This window comes from Pyxicephalus adspersus, chromosome 11, assembly GCF_032062135.1.
Source record: "Pyxicephalus adspersus chromosome 11, UCB_Pads_2.0, whole genome shotgun sequence".
Lineage (NCBI taxonomy): Eukaryota > Metazoa > Chordata > Amphibia > Anura > Pyxicephalidae > Pyxicephalus > Pyxicephalus adspersus.
The window spans coordinates 14,125,368-14,148,710 of record NC_092868.1 but is presented as its reverse complement, the minus strand read 5'-3'; the positions used below and the strand labels follow the sequence as shown (position 1 = coordinate 14,148,710).

General features: G+C 37.6%; 1 protein-coding gene and 1 long non-coding RNA gene across 2 annotated transcripts in view; one reads left to right on the top strand and one right to left on the bottom strand.

Moving 5' to 3' along the window:
* The window catches only part of LOC140341201 (uncharacterized), a 29,167-nt gene extending 24,114 nt beyond the window's left edge, over positions 1 to 5,053 (top strand). Inside the window, exons 3-4 of the long non-coding RNA XR_011922828.1 lie at positions 1,223 to 1,456; positions 4,061 to 5,053. This is a non-coding gene — a long non-coding RNA (uncharacterized lncRNA). The remainder of the gene's footprint in view (positions 1 to 1,222; positions 1,457 to 4,060) is intronic.
* The window catches only part of HSD17B14 (hydroxysteroid 17-beta dehydrogenase 14), a 24,792-nt gene continuing 1,702 nt past the window's right edge, over positions 254 to 23,343 (bottom strand). Inside the window, exons 2-9 of the mRNA XM_072426762.1 lie at positions 22,247 to 22,282; positions 20,809 to 20,906; positions 15,942 to 16,008; positions 13,140 to 13,231; positions 11,791 to 11,895; positions 6,268 to 6,335; positions 2,901 to 2,997; positions 254 to 1,407 (exon numbers count right to left, since the gene is read on the bottom strand). Coding sequence (XP_072282863.1) covers positions 1,246 to 1,407; positions 2,901 to 2,997; positions 6,268 to 6,335; positions 11,791 to 11,895; positions 13,140 to 13,231; positions 15,942 to 16,008; positions 20,809 to 20,906; positions 22,247 to 22,282 — 725 coding nt within the window. The 3' untranslated portion in view covers positions 254 to 1,245. The remainder of the gene's footprint in view (positions 1,408 to 2,900; positions 2,998 to 6,267; positions 6,336 to 11,790; positions 11,896 to 13,139; positions 13,232 to 15,941; positions 16,009 to 20,808; positions 20,907 to 22,246; positions 22,283 to 23,343) is intronic.

The window sequence follows — 23,343 nt, the reverse complement described above, 5'->3', positions numbered from 1 at the left end:
TAATGGGTTGAATTTTACTTTAAGATTTCCTGTGCCTGTATGTTAGCCGGACAGCATTTGGTGGTAGAACATATCTGGTGCCAGTCTATATCATTCATCATGAGCCCAAGTCCCTTCCCCACCTACTCACATATCCAGAAATCCACACCTGTAGCTGTGTTGAAGGATTTGTACAGGAATTATATAAAACCTCTGGTGAGTGGTAAGGTGCATATACTTGGGCAATGGGATATGGAGGAATAGAGACATGGAGAACATTTTGTAACAATTTTTATTCATTGTTGATGTAAAAATTATGTATTTAACAAACAAGGAAAAAAAGTAACAGCGTCCCTTTAATATATGTTCTTCGTTAATACGAGTTTAAATTATTTTCGAAAGGTTGAAAAATTTCCACATATTGAATATTTTTGAAAATGGTGTTAAGGTTTTTTTTTTATACCAAAATTATTTTAAGCTTCCTAAGTAGTCACACAGTATTTATCCATTATCTCTACTATCTAATCAGTGCAGAAAATGTCAATGTTAAGGATAGAACCTTTATTAGCCAAATAAAGTTAGTAAAAGTTTTCAGAGAAGCTTGGATTTCTTGTATGAGAAAGCGAAAGTTGTCATAGATTCCAGTGGACTGCAATTTATATAATAGGAGCACACACAAAATCTGGAGGGACAGAAATATTCTAACAAGGCCCATAGATACCACCCGCTGCATTTCATACTTGCATGTGTAAACTTTAAACTGAGATCTGGAATTTGATTGGATGGTATTAGTCCTATCTACAGTCATGTGACACGCACTTCATAAAAAGTGTTGACTTTGTCAAAATATAACAATAAAATATAGGATCTTCGTTCAAATGATGGGGATATACTCGAAGCAATGAAAATCATAACTGACAATGTGTGAATTGGGAATAAACCTTTGAACATAATAATGACCCCAATCACACAAGGTAATCCACTATTTCAAGCCCTGATACAAATTAACATTTTACCCACACACTTCCTGCAACTGATGGAAAAAAGCATGGATATTGGTCAAAAAATGTACAATGTCATGTAACCAGATATTCAAAAAAAGGATTTTCTGCATTACCCGCTTTTGAGGCCAAAGGTGTACTTACTTTTTCCACAGTACACTATTACCATTTTCTTGTTTTTTCATTCCTATATATCACACATGTTCAAATGTTTTTAAAAAAAGTTCCATTTCTTTTTTCAGGTGACCATGCGCTCCATTGACAGTCAGTTGTTGCTGCTTGGTGTCTTCTGTTGGTTCTTACAGCCATAGTTCAGTTCAGCACCACCGCTGAGCAGAAGATCAATGCCCGTGCAGAACGTGGCTTCTGCTGCCAGGTAAAGCACAGCCTTGGCACACTCTTCAGCCGTGCCCATACGTCCAAGTAACTGAAACAAAAGAAACAGAGTGGGAGTGGAAAACAAATATTGGTGTAAGGTAAATAATAAACAATTTCACTTTTTACAGCACAAAGCAAGAAGATTATTATAATGTTTTCCTAATAATAAATATTCTTCCCCAGGGCACCACCAAATTTTATGAACTTTTTTACCCAATCCACGGAGGTATCTGTTGTAAAGCTGCAGCAGATAGGAATCTTACAATCCTACAAATCAAGACATATGGCTGAGCTGTTGTTTTGTTGGAGATAGGAAATTATATAACAATTCTAGTTCTGCTATAAGAACAATACACAAGCAATGAGCACAACACTACCACTTAGTGGCAGAACTACTAACCACAGAATAATATATGAGAATGCTTGTTGCACTTATGTCTGTATAAACAGCATAAATATTATTATTACACGGTATTTATATAGTGCCAACATATTATGCAGCGTTTTAGTCCACAGGCATGTCACTAACTGTCCCTCAAAGGGGCTCACAATCTAATGTCCCTACCATAGTCATATGTCTTTAATACAGTCTAAGGTCAATTTGTGGGAAAAGCCAATTAACCTAACTACATGTTTTTGGAATGAGGAAGGAAACCGGAGTACCTGGAGGTAACCCACGCATGCACGGGGAAAACATGCAAACTCCATGAAAAACCTGCAAACCCCACTGTGCTGCCCACAGTTAGATCGCCCAGCTGCTTGTCAAAAATCTATCTGTCCAGGTTCAGGTGAATGGAGAATGCAGATCACCTGCAAGATGTTTGACACATGACCAAGCAATCTAGTGAACTATATTGCACTGGGTCAGGAGGAAGGTGATTGATATATACAAAAAAATGAGAATTCAATTATATAAGTTCTTCGAGGCAGCCCCCCCTCCTGTGTCACTGTCTGTATCTGTCTGTCATTTGCAACCCCTATTTAATGTACAGCGCTGCGTAATATGTTGGCACTATATAAATACTGTTTATTATTATTAATAATAATATATGGCTTGGCTGATAAATGGCAATGTTATACAAATGATCAAATGAACAACCAAGTTTATACTGAGGGAGAGTAGGCTGGAAGGCAGTGGGGCATTTGCCCCTGGGCCCGTGCCTATAATATGCTAGGCTGATGGCTCTGAATGGAAATACTTCATTTCAAAATCAATTTCATACAATCATTAAAGTGAACCCTGATGGCCAGTGTGAGCCTATGACTGTGATGAATGAAATCACAGGGACAGTCAACAGCCCTGCCCAGTTCCCAGTGACAAAAAGAACATATTATCCATATGTTAGGATATGAGATGGGTGTTTTGTACTAGAAGACTGGATAGGGAGATAAAAAAAGAAAGTTAGGAAAACACTGGATTTATATTGGATCAACAAGTGTTTTTCTTTTTCTAGGCCCTAACTAATTCTAAACTGTCTTCATAGCAGTGGCTCTACAATGATGTATTTTAAGGTTGTACATTTGTAGCGATTACTCCCTTACCTGGGCATCTTTCCCTCCCAGGATCATGGCATCAGGATCTGTAGCCTGACTGGAAAGTTCCTTCCACAGTGGTGTCCATATGTTTCCTGGGGATATGCTATAAATACACATATTGATCCCATATAAGTTAATGCACTCAGTATTATCTCATCATTTCCATGCAAACACAATTCCCATATTACTGCATTGTAATCAGGTCATATAGGTAATCAAAACACAAATGCCTCACTTTTCTCGGGCAAGCTGTTGACTTTGTTGTAATCTCTATGATCCATAACTGCTAAATATAGAAAAACAGGAATTCAAAACAGCAATTCTAGGCAACAATGAAAACAGGGAGTTATTATTAATATCCTGCAAACACTGCAGCTGTGCAAAAATCAGAGCAGCTCATAGAGTCACTTGAAGTGCACTTGCTGAAATCTATGTATCTCAATGGCATCACAAGAAAGAAGTTTCATATTAGTGCTCAGTTCCTGGATAGGAAACTGAAGGACTGACACTGTTAACGGGCAGGGGATGGGGTAATGACACCAATTTATTCCTTAAAGCCTAACTCTAGAACAATAAATGACCTTGCAATAGAGCCACCTATGCACTGCAAAGGCTAATTGCTTGTGTATGTCTAGGGGGTACCAGAAGATGGACATTTACTTACTTTATGCCTCACTCCCACAGCCTCCTTCTCCCTGTGAATGTTCCCTGTAGGGCATATCTATCCTTGGTCTAGGGGACCTACGTCATTGCTTACCCCAGCATTGTAAATGAGGGTCCATTCATAGCCTATACCAGGCAGAGGGAATAGGAGAGCACTGGCTGATCGGCTTCTTATGTTCCTTCAGATCTAAAGCAAGGCTGTGTAAACCACAAGACTAGGTAGACAAATTGAGAAATCCTTTGGCTCTATTATACATCCTTCACAAATAGCCATTTGCCTGAAGTTTCCCTTCATTTTTCAATTCTTAATATAAGGTACCTTTTAATGATTTTATTTTCTGCAACAATCTACTCCAGTACGACGATAAGATGTAGAGTGGTGCATTATTGATGAAATAATTGTAATAAATTCAGAAGAACAAAGAACGGTGATGAGAACGGTTCTAAAATGGGGACATCGGCCTACATAATACCTAAATTATATATTTACAATGTGATTTCAGGAAAAGAACTTGGAAACATCATGGCTGGTCCTCTTCTTGCTATGGCAGAAATGCTCAGCCCGGAAAAACCTGCTACTGCTAAACATTATAAAGTATTATGTGCTACTTCCCCCACCTTTTAGATTGTAAGCTCTTTTGGGCAGGGTCCTCTCCTCCTACACCTGCCTGTCATTTGCATCTCCTATTTATTGTGTGTGATATGTTGGCACTTTAAAAATAAAGTAAAATAATAATAATATTGCTGCCTAACATCTGTAGAAGGCTACAAGAACCAATAATAGTGTCTAACATGGCTGATAACATGGAATGAGAAGATGCACTATAAACAAGAACAGCCTGGAGCTGCCGAATGAAGGGAGGTGGGTGAAAGGCAGCCATGACCAGGGGGCTAGGGGAGGTTGAGGGATAGGGTGAAAGTTGGAGTGAAAAGGGTGAAAGGGGAGGATATAAGGAGGGGTTAAAATAGGAAAGAGGAAGTAAGGGAAAGTTTGGGAAGGAGAGGGAGCAAGCTTCCCGCCCGCCCCAGTTTACAGTTGAGGGTTGGATATAGAGTGGCAGTTGGGGTACTTGGAGGGCATCTTTAAACAGGTGTGGCAAAAGGGAGAACCACCGTAGGTGCAGGATCTCCAAAAGGTTGTAGTTTATAGGTTCTATAGGGGGGTCTGTAAGTAGTGTACTAGTTTTCGAGCCAATGGTTTTTTGCATCTGAGAACAAAATGTGATGGTTTTGGCAGCTCTTCCAGGTGGAATGGTGAGTGGTGTCTCTGCGGGCTCCAATCGTAGTTTTTAGTAAAGGGTACATTTAAAAGGTAAAAAGGATTTAAAGTTTTAAAAAGTGTAATTGTTATTGTTACTTATTTATTGTTAGTTATGGTTATTTGTTATTTTTTGTGTGATGTGATTATGGTTGTTACCTGAAATATTTGGTTGTTGTAAAATGTTTAAAATGTAATTTATGCCAATAAAGAGGTCTTTATGGCCATTTTTCCACAAGGACTGAGTTTGTGTCATGGTGTGATGGGAAAATAGGAGTGAAGGAGAGTGGGAGAAGGGAGCAGGAGATGGGTTGGGTAAGTATGTGGAGAGAATCCTAGCTACCTACATGTTAAATACAGTGCCAGATATCTCAACAATACATCTGTATGCAGAATGTATTTACTGTACTTTATAAAATAGTGTACTTGATAAGGATAAAGAAACACATACAGTAACTTTGTGTATGTATTTGGAATTTATATTCCTTGATCTCTTTCAATGAAGTTGAATAGTTGTAGGGAATATTTGTTGGTATACACATACTGTGCTTGATTTAATAAAGCTTATCAAGACTGGAGAAGAGAAGATACACTTTCATCAGTGAAGCTAGGTGATCCAGCAAACATGGAATGGATTTCCTAAAAGTAATTTACTATTTGCTTGCAAATGTTTTTAATCCTTGACCAGATCTGTTTCAGATTTCCTGGATCACCCAGCTTCAGGCCCACGGTCTCTGCATCTTTCATAGTCATATATCTTGTTCATTATTCCTGGGCACCGGCCAAATTCGCCCAGACACGCCCAGTAATTCCTACTATCCCAGCTACACCCATTTGTTTGTACAAAGCCACAACCCTGATGTATGCAGTAGTAAATATCTACTTATTCCTTTGTTTACTTTAATCAAAACTAAAATAAAAAAATTTTTTCAGTTTAGTCTAGGAATTAATTTTTTCCCTTTTCTTGTTTTAATTATATAGAATATAGTTTTTTTATGGGCATTACTGCTTAAGGATTTTATTAAAAAAATCAACAAACCATACATTTTCTAAAGACACAATACCTGCAGAGTGGGGAACATTATGAGTTATTACATTTCCTAGATCTTGGATTTGAGTGATAAGTACATTTATATTTGGAGTGTGAATGTCTGCTCACAGCTCCATAGGCAGTCAATAAGGTCTGTGTAGGCAAGCTTTAGCAAACCATCATTCACAGGAGCAGATCTTCATTCTGCATATAGACTTTTATTATTGTGGCGTTATAAGCTGCTTATTAACTAGTGAGTTGTGACCTATTTAAACCTCACAGGGCTGGGGATTACCACCAAGTACAAGATCAGTTTACAGTAAAATATAACATCTGTTTATGGCTGTATCAGATTTCTAATTATATAAAATGATCCAAATGTAATTGCTGAGCCACTTAATATCGTAAATGTAAAAGCTTACCTGTTCACTCTTACACTGTACTGGCTTTCATCTATCGCCATCGCCTTGGTCATTGCAGTCACTGCTCCCTGTTATAGAAATAAACAGATCATTATGCACAATGTAAAACAAATATAAGACAGTCACAAGGTACAGCAATGTACTGAGGTTGCTGCAATGATGATGGAGACAGAGACCCCAATTAGTTGCCCAATAGAGTCCAGTATTCTGACAAGCTTCGGAATTCAATCCAGCAGAATTTGCCACATTGGCAGTGCAGGGGCATAAAATCTCTTTCATTAGGATATATTTCTTTACTTTATTTTAGGAAACCACAGGTCTAGGGTGGCGAGTTGGTTTGTTTCCACAGATAGGGTATGAAAGCCCATGCCGTGGTAGCCAGTTATTTTCCATTGTTTCTAATGCAGATGATTAAGATGATTAAGGAAAGAGGATTAACGTTTTATACTTGTGTATTTGTGTGCAATATCCCCCATCATATTCTAAAAGTCAGGTTCAAAAAATACATGGGGATTACCAGGACCCCCAACATCTCCAACATAAAGAAATAATTCAGGGAAATTGTGTGCATGGTTTTGGACACCCTGTAACAACTAGAAAGAACCTTGTATCCCACTTCCCAATATCTCCTATAGACAGAAATAGGAGTATTTGTTCTTACTAACTTACTTTTCAAAGGCCCTCTTTATCTGGAAACATATAAAGACATTTTTATTTCTGTGAGATTTTTATTTTCCCCTTTAATTGATGAGACAAATCTGGTCCAGAAAAAGTTAGTTCCGATAAAAGTATGAATTTATCATAAAATATATTATATATAAACTCCGCTACCAGACTAAAGAAAACAAGATAAAAAAGCTATGCAATGCCATGCTGAACATGTGATCAATGTACAAGTTCTGTGCAGAATCTAGTAAATAATAACCATCTAGTCAATCCTTCACGAATCCAGAACCTTGGTAGTGAAAAGGGCATCCTGGGAATTCTTCTAATGACTACAACCCACTGGAAATGAGTATTCCTTAGCAATGGACTTACAAAGGCTGCTCATTATGAACATTTAAGGTCTCACAAATGTTAGGATTTAGTTTGGTTTTGACCACGAACATTTTTCCTCCATTCAACCAAAATTCCTTCAAAACGATCAGAGGTCTGTTTGAGAAACACTAGCATGAACTTTAATATATTCAATATATATTTTTTTATTTTTACATATATTATAAGGAGTACCAGGGGTAAATATGTGTAGATAGATAGTTCAGCTATTAGAGACTTTTATCCAAGCTGAGAAAGAATTTAAAACACATTTTTGGCAGTACAATACTACTCTTATGCTTTCATTGAAGAAATTAAAACTCAAACTTTTTCCAGGGTGTACACCCTGATTATGGGTGATGAGAATGTTTCATTGTCCAAAAGGGGGCTGAAGGGGAAGAGATTTGCCTAAATATTCTGCTGATTATGCTCCAGTCATGAGAAAAATAAAAAAATGTTTTGCAACTCAGGACATAACAATCAACTGGCCGTCCGCAGCTTTAAAATGAAGTAAATATAAACTTAGATTACCACCAACACATTGTATATTGTGCAGTTTTATTATTTATTTACAAAGTTTAAGTCAAAATACAGAAGCAGTGTGTGTTGATTAACTTATCATCTGTAAGTGCGAACATCTCTTTAAAAATAAAAGTTTTGGCATTTCTCTGGTCTGGAGAATTCAGGTGTGTGTGCTGTCTTTTCTCCTTGGCATAGCATCAACAATGATTCATTGAATCTCAATGAACTGAAGCAATGTTTTAAAGGAGAGTGGGCTAAAATTTCTCCACAACAATGTGGGGGACTGAAAAGGTTATGCAGAAAATTATTACTTTATTACTAAGGGTGTGCTTAGTTTTTCACATTTGGCTTAATAGTGGCATGGTAAATGGCAGCATGGTGGCTCAGTGGTTAGCACTCTGGCCCTTGCAGCGCTGGGTCCCAGGTTCAAATCTCGGCCAGGACACTATCTGCATGGAGTTAGCTGATTCTCTCTGTGTTTTTGTGGGTTTCCTCCTACATCCTAAAAACATGCAGTTAGATTATTTGCCTTCCCCCAAAATTGACCTTAGACTATATTAAAGACATATGACTATGGTAGGGAAATTAGATTGTGACCCCCTCTGAGGGACAGCTAGTGACATCACTATGTACTTTGTAAAGCACTGAAAAATATGTTGGCGCTATATATGTATTTTGTATTAACAAAAATAATATTGGGAAGCGGGAACACAGAGAAAAGTAAGCCAGTGGGAGTGAGCAATTGATTGTTAAATAAATAATGACATGGTAGAGTCTGTTTTGTGTTACTTTGCACCTTGGGTTAGATTTAAATAATTTTCGAACCTGCAAAGGATCAGATGATTTTATTTATTTATTTATGTCCCATAAAATTTTAGAATTGAAAGAGAGTACTTTTATTTCTCATGACCGTATGCATGTCACCTGTATGGCTTTGCATGTAACAAATGTGTGTAAATGACAAAACTGGCTGCAGAGAATTACAAATCCTTTGGCAGGTAAACAAGAAACATTAATATATTGCAGCTGTTAACTCAATAACTCTCTCCAAAATCCTAGCCAAATATAAATCTCACAGATTATTATTAGAAATATTTATCTTAAAAGTAAGTTTACACTGTTGAAATTGTTTTGTAAAATGTTAATATATTGCAATCACTTCTCTTCTCATGATATACACAGGCACCATCCCCTTGAATATTCTTTTCTTAAAAATGATCTCAGACAATTCATAATTTAGAGATTATTATCACAGAATAAAAAGGGAATAAATTGCTCTGAGAAATGGAAACTATTTTTCATAGATTTACTATAAACATAAACCAGATGTAACATTTCTCCGGGAGACTCATTTCTTATTCACAAAACTCGCTACAATTTCTTTCTTAGTCGCAGAAGATTTTGAATGTCTTTGGCCTCAGAGATACAAAGCTTTGATTGTACTGCTAAAGAATTCCCTCCTGTATCAAGTCCAAAAATATAATCTGAAATCAGATTTGTTAGGCAGACCCAGTATGTGGGCCTAATATATTAGAGTTCTCCATGACTGGAGAAGATAGACTATTATGGGAGAACCTGAATGTTCCAGCAAATGGATCTGGTCCTAGATTGAAAATATTTGCCAACTAATAGCAAATGATTTTAATTAAATTCATTATCTAGGTTCTTCTACGATAGTCTAGCTACTTCTTTAATAAATCAGACCCACTATGTTTAGTACATTTATGTGAATTCCTGGAAAATGCTTTGCCTAGCTTTTGCAACACAATCAGGAAACTCCAGGGACTCTTAAGCCGGTGGATACCAATGGAAAAGAATAAAGGGACAAAAGTATGATTATTAAGATTATCATTAATAATAACAACAAAAATTGATATAGTGCCAACATATTATGCAGCTCTGGTTGAAAAAGACAGACAAATACAAACAATGATAGTGGAGGAGGAGTGAACAGTGTCCTAAAGAGCTTACAATCTAAAAGGAGTAGGAGAGGGAAATTGTAATGGAATGATTTTTTATTCCTATGGACCTCATACGACTCCATTTCCATTTATAAGGCAATGTATGGATATCTCTAGGTAAAAGTTGAGTAAAAGAAATACAGAATAAGGCTATGTACCTATATGATGATTACCTCAATAGACCTCTAAGATATCCCTACCAAACCATCTTTACCTAAAGGACCCTAAAGCTACGTACACACGTCAACTTTTTCCCGCCCGACAATCGGCTAAGGGCGAATATCGGGCGAAAATCTGGCATGTGTACAGCCCGGGTCGTTCATCGTCCATGGATCCGTCCTGGCGGATTCCACAGACAATGAACAACGAGCGATCCTAATGCAAGGAAAGGGGGAGAGCGCGCAGCAGGGTGCCGCTCCGTCGTTCTCCCACTCCCCTCTCCATGGAGCAGAACGGTGCTGTATGTACAGTACTCGTTCATGCATCGTGCGGTTCTTATCGTTGGAAAGGATAGTGACAGATCCTTTCCAATGACAAGAATTGCATGTGAGTAAGCAGCTTAAGTCTGCAGGAATTTAAGTCAGCAGTTAAAGGAGGCAACTCCTAAATATAGACAATCATATATGTAAATGTAGACCACACCATCAATATAGTGAAATCTGAGGATTTGTATTGCAGTATACTTAGTCCCCTGTAAAAGCTTATTATTCTGTGATTTTACCCACACCAGATTTACATTACCTTGGTATAATAGCCCCTACACCACCTCAATATGTTACAATGAAACTATACACCTTAACTATGGGAGTGGAATATCTCCATCATCTCCTGGGTAAGCAGAATGTACTCCATCAAAATGGATATCCTAAATCACAAACAGATGTTGTTAGAGGACTGGCCAGAAGCCACACTCCCTCCTGTTCAGCGATTCTTAAACTTGCTGGGCTTTGTGTCTATACATATGTAGAATTATAGTCCACAAACAGGATGCAGCACCAGGAGGGTTTATTAAAATCAACACATTGCTCCTGTAATACGCTGATTTAAATAACGTCTCCTGGTGCTGTATTTTACTTGTGGTCTCTATTTCTGCATATGCATGAATGTAGATGGCTTCCATAAAGTATTCCAGAACATACGAATCAAAACAATTTCATATAGGGCAAAACAAGAATCCTACAAAATACTATATGTTGTAATAAACCTCCAGGTACCAGGAGAACATACATATAAATGCTAAATAAAAAACATAAAAACAAATTTTTTTGCTTTTATGTATAGTTTGTGACTACATGCCAGGCATATAAACAGGCACTACTTATGAAGGCTGTACCCCCCGTGCTTTACATTGATTTTTATTAATAACTACAGCTCCCAATGCGTATTTATCAGTCTGCTTAGGCTGAATAAAAAAAATAAGTCTGCATGGATTATCCTGTAACTGCATTGTTCTCAGCTAGCATTCTAGAGGGATAACTACTAAACTGACATAGATATCATGAAGCCCACCTATCTATATATAACATAAAGCCATGGAAATAGTTACCATAAAAAAGTATGGCAATACAACCTCGGGGTATCTGCTAATAAAAACATGTTTTTCATTTAATATCTTTGATTTTTTAAACTTTTTTTTCAGATTAGATTTGCCCATTGCTATTCTGTCCAAAAATTTGGATGTTTAATGTAAACCTATAGAGACCTGATATATGAGCACACATGTGGGGTATTATTGTAATGAACCTCAAAGTAATAGTGTAAGTATATTTTATATTATTATATGTTTCATTGACCATAATTCCAAGCCTGCATTCTAATACCAGATTTTTTTTACATTTATCTCCTACAGGCTATCTGTATTTAATTGCAGTTACTTAACCTCTCCAATCACCAACTGCTGAGAAAAATGTTTTTTAACATGATGGCACATATTATCTTCTTCTTGAGTTTCTCAAAGTCCCAATGAACTGCAATACAGAAATACAGAGTGCAGATGTCATACTACCTTTGTAGCAACGTAGGGTATGGCATGTTTCTGTCCAATGATTCCAACAAGACTTGAGACATTGATGATATTTCCCTGTGTCTTCCTTAAATGAGGCAAAGCATACTAAAATATAAAAATCAAAAATAAATAGCAATAGTAAATGTTTTCGGGGGGTAAAAAATGTAAATGCATTGCAACCAAGGAATCTCACTATAGGTATAATAAACTGTTTATCAATCTTTCTCATTGGGGAGGTCTTGAAATATATATAATTATATTTGTTACAATTACTATATCCACAGCTCACAGTACATTAGTGTGGTGGTCTGCAGGAAGAATGACTCTTACGATCTTACATTGCTGGCCAATGAAAATGTCACTCTTAAGATCAAGATTAAGATCAATGGTGTCAGTGGTAAAGGAACTAAGAGGCAGGTTTTGCTCAAATCCCTAACAACCTCTGAGAAACCTTGGGGCTCAACAGAACCCTGGTTAGGAAACACTGGACTAGAGACTAAAATTCAGACACAATGTGAAAAGTAAAACTTGCCTGAAGGATGGATTCAGTGAAATGAAAAATACGCGTAATTTCCTAAATTCTGATATTTATATAGCACCGACATATTATACAGCGCTTTACAAAGTCCATACTCTTGTCATTAGCTGTGCTTTAAAGGGTCTCACAATCTCCCACCATTATTAATACGTCATTATTACACTCTAAAGTCAATTCGGGGGAAGCCAATTAACCTAACTGCTGATATTAGAGTACTAAAAAGGTAATTACCCTATGGTTAAATACTAAAAACCGCTGGTATTTTCTAACATACAGGTAGTCCCCAAGTTAAGGACATCCAACATATGAACGACTCTTAGATATAAACGGGCTTCCCTGCTTGTTTGTGTGCAATATGGAGGATTGATAGGGGGGAGTGAGCAGTTTGCATGACTTGCAGAAGAAATTTTTTGGTAAACACAAATGAGACTAAGCTCTTCTGCAGCCTCTTGTAACTCTTTAATGACCAAGACAAACTCTGCAGTTGTTTCTTTTTGCATATCAAAGCACAGCTTGCTCCAGAAGCTAATGAATGTCTAGGCTCGATTTTTTTTTATCTCACAGTGAAGATTTTATACAGTAACTGATACCACGCTGCCTAATAATATGTTGAGACAAACATCTGTTCTAATTGCATTTATTAAAATAATGTACCTGTTCTGACTTACATACAAATTTAACTTAAGAACAAACCTACAGTCCCTATGTTGTATGTAACCCCAGGACTCCCTGTACAGTCACCTAATAGGAGTTCTATCATTGTGGTGGAGATAGAAACTATTGTACTGTATCTAATTCATGTGAATTTTACCTTTGCAGTCAGGAAATAGCCAATAAGATTCAGATTTAAAAGTTCTTGAAACCCTTGAACACTTGTGTCATCAATTCTCTGTTCTGGAGGATCTAAAATAAACGGTGAACAAAGACATAAAACTGAATATTGTCTTATGTGTTTTAGCAATTTGAATTAGGTATTTATGAAACAATTAAAGCAAAACAAATCGGCAGGTCACTCTATTTGTGATGTGGAGTAAACATTTTAATCAGTAAAGCAGAAGAGCTACAACATGAAATCATGGGTGTTAGTAGATCACATGAGGATGTTATTTGTAAAAACATGGAAGGATAGAACTGCAGAAGCCTTATTTGTAGTATAACAATTGTATTATGTAGTCAGGCAACAATTGTGTAGATGTAGTCAACCATTGCATTTTAGGTCAGTTGAAGGTCAACTCAACATACAATTAATATTTCAGCTTTTATGGTGGCACTAATGAGTTGAATGAACTACCAGCTTCCTATTAAGTTACACCAAAAAGGATTTTACCTGTCCTGTTCATCACACCTAATGTCTAACCAAAAGCTAATGTAGGATAGACAGAACAGAAATGCTAACTTATTAGCTAAAATGCTTTTTTTACTATTCCTTTTCTTTTTGGATAGAGTGGGAAAGAACTGGAATCCGTTTTTATTGCTGATTTAGAGATCCATTAGGGATACTTGCTGTTAACGTTCTGCTCTTGTGTCCCCCTCTTTATCTGCAGCTTGTCCCTTAGTTGGTGTTCACAGAGATATGCAGCAGAGAAGATTAAACTCTGGTATATTCTGCCGGATTGCCATTTTACAGAAACCTGACTTTGGCCTGACCTTGACCCTGCTTCTTGTCTTCTGCCTGCCTTGATCTCAGATTGTCCTGACTCTGATTATTGCCTGCCATATGCCCTGACCCCGGACCGTCCAGTCCTTGATATGTGCCGGCTGTCAGCCTGCACCCTAATCTGTCTGTCCCTACAATTTCTGACCCAATCTGTCCCGTAATTACTAACAGTCCCTACACCATAGCCATATGATCCTGCTTATGCCTGGAGGGGAGAGCCTGGTGAAATCTTTGTAGCAAAGTATTTTGGTCATCACTGGCCCATCACTTTTTGTGGGTTGCTCTAGCGAAGACCAGGCATCACTTATACTCTGCGCCTTGAGTAATGCTGTGCCACCTGCCAGGGGTCAAAGCCCTAACACTTGCCCTCACTACCTTTTCTGGAAACAATGTTTTCACTAGACAAGAAGTGAACAAATTGCAATAGGGACACTGGGCCTGATTTATTAAAGTTCTCCAAGGCTGGGGAGAATACACTTTCCAAAGTGAAGCTGGGTGATCCAGCAAACCCCGAATGGATTTCCTAAAAGTCATTTTCTTTTTTTTAGCAAAAGATTTAAATCCTGGACCAGATCCATTCCAGGTTTGCTAGATCACCCAGCTTCACTTTAGAAAGTGTATCCTCTCCAGCCTTGGATTATTAAATAGGGCCCTGTGTGTCAGATCCTGGATCAACAAGTAAGTTTGGTATTGTACTGCATGTGGAATTCCTACATAGCATTTCTCATGACTGCCATTAAATGTGCATAATTTTATATCTATTGGGTTTTGATCTTCCAACAAAAATGTATAAATGTATCCATGTGTACATACCTAAATTTCCTGGCTGGCCCTGCTACACTTCAAGCCCTCAACTCTCACCATTACACAATTCAAACTGTGCACCTATATCCTACTGGCGGCTAAACAGACAATAGCCAAACACTGCAAAGAACTGATTCTCCCGTCCCATGAGGTACTGGTTAGGGTGAAAAACACAATCATTAATGAAAAGCTATCTAGCTCACTAAATCATACTTTATCAAAGGTTTGCAAACATCAACCGTAGTCCCAAAACGGGAACCCTAGTTGATGTATTTGCTGGCTCACAAATCCCAGACCTCCATATCGAGCCTCTAGCTAAAATATATGCAACACTATAAAACAGCAAACTGGTCCTAAGCAACCTCCTTAAGTCTGTATCCGAATAGATGGGACACCCTTCCCCCCTTCCTACCCTACCCCTACTTTCCCTTGGTTGGTATTTCCCCCATCATCCCAGATACCCCCATTTTTTAAAAAAATACATAGGATGTATCACTTTAGCTAACAGGGTTGATCAGGTGAATACAATATGGGTGAATATTAATGTATCAATGCACAAGAACTGTGTTGAAACTGTTCAGAATCAGTTATGCTGATGTAATCTGTTCAACAAAGCCAGAAAGGCACGGAGGGGTCAATATATACATTTATTTACCATTGGATTTGAACTTCATTGAAGATTTTCCCGATGGAGAATCATTTACTGCGCCTTTGAAACACATGAGCCGGAATGATTCTCCATCAGGGAATGTCAGATTCACTGCTTTACAAATACACCCCATAGTGTTGTCAGATTATAACTGCACAGGAACATTCTAGGCAGAATAACTAAATATTATTTCATGGAAAGTTGCATATTAATATTTTTATTTAAAGATTACTGTAAAGTTTGTTTGTGATTTTGGTGGTGTTATACGGTATCTATTGTAATCTGATATTAGAATTTGTTTAACAACCTAAAACAAAGGAAATGAATAATGGGGCAAACACCTTTTTACTATTGTATTTCTCAGACACTGAATATCTCTGTAGTATTTTGTGTCTTCTATAAAGCCATAGTTAGGGTGCCACTAATTATTAGAAGATAGTATGATTCAATGTGATTCAAGTTTAGTAAACACTACTGGTTTATACTTTACATTTAATACTTACGCCATCCTGCATTGTTGACCAGACAGTCTATTTGTCCGAATGTTTTTACAGCTACTTCCATCAGCCTCTGTTTTAAATGGAATTTATTAGAGTATTTATTTCATTTATTTTCTATTTTTTACATCAATAGAGGGTTCAAAAAAGTTGGCAAAATATTAGCAAGATCATGAGAAGCTGATGACATTTTAGGCTATATTTGTAAAATATTTACCCTGATAATACCTCTGAAATTTGCTGACAGATGGTTGAATCTCTCTACACTGCTCCTTTCAGTTCCTATTAAATCAATGACTCGTTTTGCCACCTAGTGGCCAATCATAATAAGTGCACAGCTGTCACGATAAGAAAATGAATAAGAAATAAATATTATGAGGGAATTGATAGGAGAATAATTTATAAATTGAGCTGAGTTGAAATTAAAAATAGCAGTTTCATGGCACATATTTCTTTTTTTGTTCTTTTATGTGTTTTGTTTTAAAAAATGTTCTTTGCAAGTGATTGAATTTCTGTACACCCATTTTATTGCATATGATAGATAAAGAATGTAATAAAAAAAGAAAAAGATACAACTTTTACTATGGTGACTGCTGTTCTCTTTGATAATTGGCCACTAGGCGGCAGAATAAGACTTAGATTTAATATACATTAAAACAAGCAATGTATAGGGGGGGGGGGTCACATGGCTTTGAGTGAACATACAGCCGACAGGTGAATAATTTATTAATATATCCCATTTTGTATGTAAGAACAGTGCATTGCACTGTAAAATTAAATAGCTGATGTGTGTGTGTGTATGTATGCAAAGATTGTTGTGGGTACATATGTATGTATGCTACATAAGACCTGGACTGACAACCAACTTCAGAGGTCACGTAATTAGTTGAATAATTATTATTGTTTTTTTCATTCGTTGTTATTAGATTATTAGATATCTGTGTGCAGTCGAAGTGTCTACATACATCAAAGCGGACCTAAACTCAACATTTTCACATTACAAGGGAAGACAACCCTTCTATGTAAAGGGAAAATTTTATTAATTTTTAATTTCTTTTGCAAAACCCTTTTTTAAAAAAAAATAGTACAGCACCCCCCCTTTTAGTCCTGATCTCCTAGGCCATCAAGACTGAATGGGAGTGCAGAGCCTTCCAGGATACCTATGTTATGCATCCCGGGAGGCTCTGGGTGCTCCTTCTGCGGACGCCCTAATCTCAGACATGTGCAGAAGGGGCATTTTTCTGTTTAGGGAGAGAGATGGCGATCTCACACAAGCGCAAGCCCTTTACAGCAAGCTACATCACTTGATCTTACACCTGCGCAGTGTAAGATCGGGTGACATGCCATGAAAACCGAGAAGAAGTTAGAGAAGAATGAAGATGGCAGCATCCGGCGCTGAAGAAGAGGTATTCCGGGACGATGCAGGACCGGATCGCTGGATGGACTGGCGCCATCGAGGGACCTGCAGGATTAAATGTAAGGGTTTAGTTCCGCTTTAAATAAAATTGTTCTGGAAGGCCCCCTGACTCTTCAACACCACTAAGGAAGCCACATACAGAATAAAAGAATATGGCAATTATGCCCTCCATCAGGCAAGAAGGGCAACAATCAAAAGTACAACAAAGACAGCAATAATAACATCTCAATCCTGTTGAGAATCTGTTGTGATTTAAAGAATATTGTACGCCAACATAACTCATCTAACTTGATGGAGCAGCTATGCCTTGAGGGATGCAAGAAAATCCCAATGGCTAGACATCCAAGCTAACAGAGACATACCTCAAGAGACTGTATTTCCAGCAAAAGGTGGCTCTACAAACTATTGACTTTGATGAAGGGAGGTGAGTACCTATGCATTCTCATGATTTCCTAATTATTGTTGTCACAATAAAAAAAAATACTTTGCACCTGTAAAGTGGTAGACAAGTTGTGCAAATGTATTGTGCTAACCCTCAAAATCCATTCCAGGTTGTAATGCACAGAGGGTGATAAATACTTTTATAAGGTATTGTAACTTATTAAGAATACCCCAGCTTGGTTTCATGGGAGGGTTAATAGGAGACTTAGCAGGGCATACAATATAGGGCCAAGGTAGCAACGCTTCAAAAAAGAAGCTGTATCTTTATTTATAATTTTCATTTGAAAAGTCAAATCAAATTTTTTAGAACTTTTTTTGAAGTTGTATTATATTTTGTGGTGATTTTGCATTATATAACCCATTTTTTATAAGGGAAAATTAATTAAAATGGGTTTCTGTCCATGACCACCACATTGCCACTCTCCTCATCTGGCTTTTGTCTGATGGAATCACAACTAGAAAACTTCTAAATAATTTTAATGTATCATCAGGATTTCTTTTTTTAGCTTTATGCACAACACAAATGATCAATATGTTTCCATACTAAACTGATAAAGATGGCAATGTTGGCTTCAAAGCAAAACATTACAAAGTTGATGAGGGAACCTTACTTTTATTCACTATTATTCACTTGATCTTCATCCTTTACATGGCCTTTTTTTATAATGTTCCAATTGTGTTTTTTAATATTTTATAATCTTTTCTGCTCATCTGTCTACAGTCTTCTATCGGACCACCCAAAGGTGTCTTGTCTTGTAGCTTAATGTTATTTTTCCAGCAAACAAATTTAGACCTTATGATTGTTTCAAACATTTTTATAATAAATAGAAGGGCAGAATGTTTGGCCTTTGTTATGACAGATAGTTCCTCTATCATTATTTTACTTGACAACTGGTTATCGTGTTTTGACTCCTTTTATTATAAAAAAAGGATTTCTGTGGAACAGCTCCCAGAATTCTATGTTTGTATATTTATTCCTTACTCCTGTGAATGTGTGAGCACTGACGAAAACTTTGTCATCACATTTGGTGGTATAAAAAATGAAGAAGCTGAACATTTAAGGCCTGACTTATTAAAGCTTTCCAAGGCTGGAGAGGATATGCTTTCATCAGTGAAGCTGGGTGATCCAAAAAACCTGGAATGGATCTGGTCCAGGATTGAAGACATTTGCTAACAAATGACTTTAAAGAAATCCATTCCAGGTTTGCTGGATCACCCAGCTTACTGATGAACGTGTATCCTCTCCAGCCTTGGAGAGCTTTATTAGGTCAGGCCCATAATGTCTAAAGCAATCTGTGCACTTGTGTAGGCAATCCTGATGAATTAGTAAAAACTTGCGTTTAACCTCTTGGAGGGTCTGTAAAGAAATGTATTTGTCTGTCCCTGTAAAAAGTGAGGCTTTATACTACTTTTATACTTTTAGTACTTTTTTGTGTTCCCAGTCATATAGTTTAATAGGGAGTTCCACAATTCTTGTAATGAGTCAGGCCCTTAAATAAAGTGTGTGTATATCTAAGAAAGAAATATGTCTAAATTATGAGTCTTTTAGGGACTTTTATCGGCATACATTCAATGATAATCATTTTTAGTCAATAAAACCTAATTAATTTACATAATTAACCATTATTTATTCATTACGATTTAAAAACTCTCCCACATAACATTGTGGGGAAAAAAAAGGACAAACTTTTTTTTCCTTTCTTTTCCTTCTTTCTTCTTCCCCACAATATTATGTGGGAGAGTTTTGAAACTGTATTAAATAAATATGGAGTTTTATTAAGGAAAAATTAAATGTCATTGAATGTATGCTAATAAATTTAGTTTAAATTTGGGATGTTGGCATAATGTGTATTAGGTGTCTGGTCTCTATCATACTGTTTATCTGTAAAAGTGTATGTAAAACTTAACTTTTCCAAAAAAGGTAAAGCATTACATTTCATGTCGGGGTTTCATTACTTCCTGTGTTTGCACAAAAAAGATTTATATTCTCAATATGTCCTGGTGACCATTGTCATAAAGAGTGGTGGTAAATCAGAAATCTGGGGATTTGTTTTTCAGGGACAATGGTCCCAACCAAGTGTCTGTGGATCCCTATTGTTTCTCTGGGGATTGCTAAGGGTTCTTTGATCAAAGAGCAATGTGTGCCTCACAGGCCAGTGACCACGGACACCAATATTCTTTTTGGTTATCTGTTAGGGTGACATTCTTCCCATAGACCACCAGGTTAATGTACAATGATCTGCCGGTATAGTAATTATAACAGGAATTCCCTTAAGCTGCGTACACACGGCAAATTTTTCTCGCCCGATAATCGGTATCGGCCAATTATCGGGCGAAAATCTGCCGTGTGTACAGTCGGTCGTCGTCCATCGTCCGACGACCGTCCTGGCGGATCCATGGACGATGGACGACGACCGATCCTAATGAAAGGGAAGGGGAGAGCGCGCAGCAGGGTGCCGCTCCGTCGCTCTCCCCCTCCCCTCTCCATAGAGCATGAACGGTGCTGTATGTACAGCATCGTTCATGCATCTTGCAGTCTTTTCTCGTTGGAAAGGATCGTGAAAGATCCTTTCCAACGAGAAAAATTGCAGGTGTGTACGCAGCTTAAGACCTTAAAGCTGATTCAAGGGTTCCCCCATGTAAAAAAGGTCAAGAAAGATTTTGTAATAGTACAATTCCACCCACTTTGTTGTGTTTAATCCTACTTTCTGCTAAATCTCCATACATTCTGTTAGGGGTTGCTTTAGCATTGTTTATACATTTTTTTTACATTTACATTCCTATCTATATTATTCACATATCCTGAGTCTTGTGATAAAAAATAAATACCAGTGCCAAGCTTTAATTTTTATATTACTACAGCCAAAGCATAAACTGGAAATAATAGAAATAATAGCTGACCTACAGTTACCGAATGCAAAAAAAGAGTTTAAAAGACATCTCAAGGCTATACAGGAAAGTTTTTCTGTGTAATAAGAAACTCTCTTTGATAAAAGAGAAATAGAGCAAGGTTACCTTAATATCATCCTCTCTGGTTACATCACAAGACACATAGACAGCAGACCCCGGTCCACATTCCGAAAGCTCATTCTCAAGCTCACTGGCTGTCTCTTCTGCAAATTATAAAAAATTATTTTGTAAAACAGCCATGTACATGTATATTACCCCCACCTGACACTGGATCCAAGGGTATTACATGTCATAAAGGATGGACAATAGGGATGAGCGAAGTTCTGATGTGTTTGTAAAATTTCACGAAACCATCGGAAATCACTATAGGAGGATTATCACGGCTGCATTTATAAATACAGCCGTGGGAATCCTCCTGCCAGTAAGCAACCCCTGGGCACTACAGGTCAGAATGAGGGCAAGAAACTCTATCCAGGAACAAAGTACAGGACTGCAACAGCAAACAGGGGAGCAGAGCTGCTCCGCTCCCCTGTCTGCTGTTGCGGCCCTGTAGTATGTATTCATGGATAGAGTTTCTCTATCTAGGAACACAGGACTCCTGTGTTCTTGGATAGTTAAACTATATCCAAGAACAAATACAACTAGTAAAGGGCTGCAAGAGCAATCAGGGTAGCGAAGCTGGCAGCTCCACTCCCGATTGGTCTTGCAGGTCCCAAAAATTCGGTCTCGCTGGCAGAATTTACAAAGGCCGTTCTCGCCTACATGTTTGGTAAGCGAGAACTACCCAATTCGCCGTGAGACGGAATTTAAAAAATTTGCTCGATCATCCCTAATGGACAGATGTCTTCAAGAAAACATTGCAGTTTATTACAATTATGAATTGGTATATGGCCATTTTATAATCAGTGTTTGGTTGATTTTCAAAACCAAACATCAAGCCCAACATAGACCTTAGTACCCGGGGCATATGAGTCTAGCATTACCCATCTGTCGGAGTGATCTCCTACCCAATAGTGTTTTCATTATCTGCCACTATCATACAGCAGAAATAGAAATGGCAAATGGAAATGTGGGATCAGCCTTGCCTTACCTCTCCAAGACAAGTACTCTGACATCAAAGATCTACTTAGATCCCACTGACCACAAAAATAAGAGGGATTTCAGCAATGACCACCAACATAAGGGACACTACAGCACTGATATGAATGTATAGGGGCACTACATGATCACTCTATACAGTGCATACTTGTGAATGCTACACTTCTTGATCTGTGTAGTATATTATACATGACAACTACACTCTGTGAGCTGTGATATATTTTATATCCATCTAACTGCTGCACATAAAAATATGCTGTACATTACAATCTCCTGAAATGTGTTCATTGTCTCCTGTAGGCATATAACAGCCAATAACTAATTAGAATATAATATATAATAAAAAATATTACATAATTCATATTTTGGCACCATGGTTGGGTATCATTGAAGTCCTGGTGATTTAAAAGGATTACTTTTATACTGTACGTGGTAACAGTCATACCTTTTGAACAGAACACCACCGAAGCTCCATTCTTTACTATGCTCCCCGAAAAACAGAAAAAGATAAAAACAGAAATTCTAGGTTACTAAAATATAAAGAATGCTTTTATTTACATATTCCATTTTGTGATATCTGCCAGATCAGGGCATAGTCATTTATCCTATGTATGACCTAGCTGATCGAAATCAGAAAAAAATTAAAAATAGCCATTGGGGTTTCATTGCAAGTTGTTTTGCTATTACCCTCATATAAGAACATAAGATCACACCAGTGGTCTCTGCTCTGACCTGATACCAGGGATGAATTTGGTGATACAAGTATGTATACCCGCATACAAATATATGTGAAATAATGGAAGTGCTCTTACAGCCATGCCATTAATTCACACTGCTGAAGACAAAGGAGGACGGTGGATCAAAAAGGCCTGTATTAAGAAGGGTTTGAATAGAGACCTCTGATGAGGTGTGAGTATTAATGCACAGGAATGGAAGGTGATAGAGAATCTGATCACAGCAGAGGAAATCAGGGGGGTATCTTGCTGCTGGAGCTTGTGGTAAAAGTCCTTTAAGAAGCTAAAAGAAGCTGGGGAGGGAAGGATGATGTAGGCCTTCTTGTAACAAAAACGTAGAAAGTGGAAATACTTGTTTTACAGAAAATTTCACCATAAGCACAAAACAGCATATTAAAGGAAAAGCAAACTAAAGCAGGAGCAGCTGGCCATTTTGGTGCCCTAAACATGACACGCTTGGTGGCAATCCCCTTCCTTTTACCTTGCAACCTCCTTTACACCTTAAGCTGCCCAACCTCTCAGTGAATGTACCCCATACCCTAAACTTACTTTCAGCAGATTTATGCAAATATAATAAAGAAGGAAAGAATGGGATAATCACTGTCCTAAAGACCCAGACTCCACCATCACACTCCTATCCTAAACATCCTGTTCCTCAACTCCCAGCCAGACCACAGTGGAAGAATTTGGAGCAAAACTCCAGAGAGAACTTTTCAATTCCTATCCAGCTGCCACTACCGTGTTTCCCCGATGATAAGGCAGGGCCATCAAATAAGACAGCCCCCCCTTTTTAGGGAAAAATGAAAAA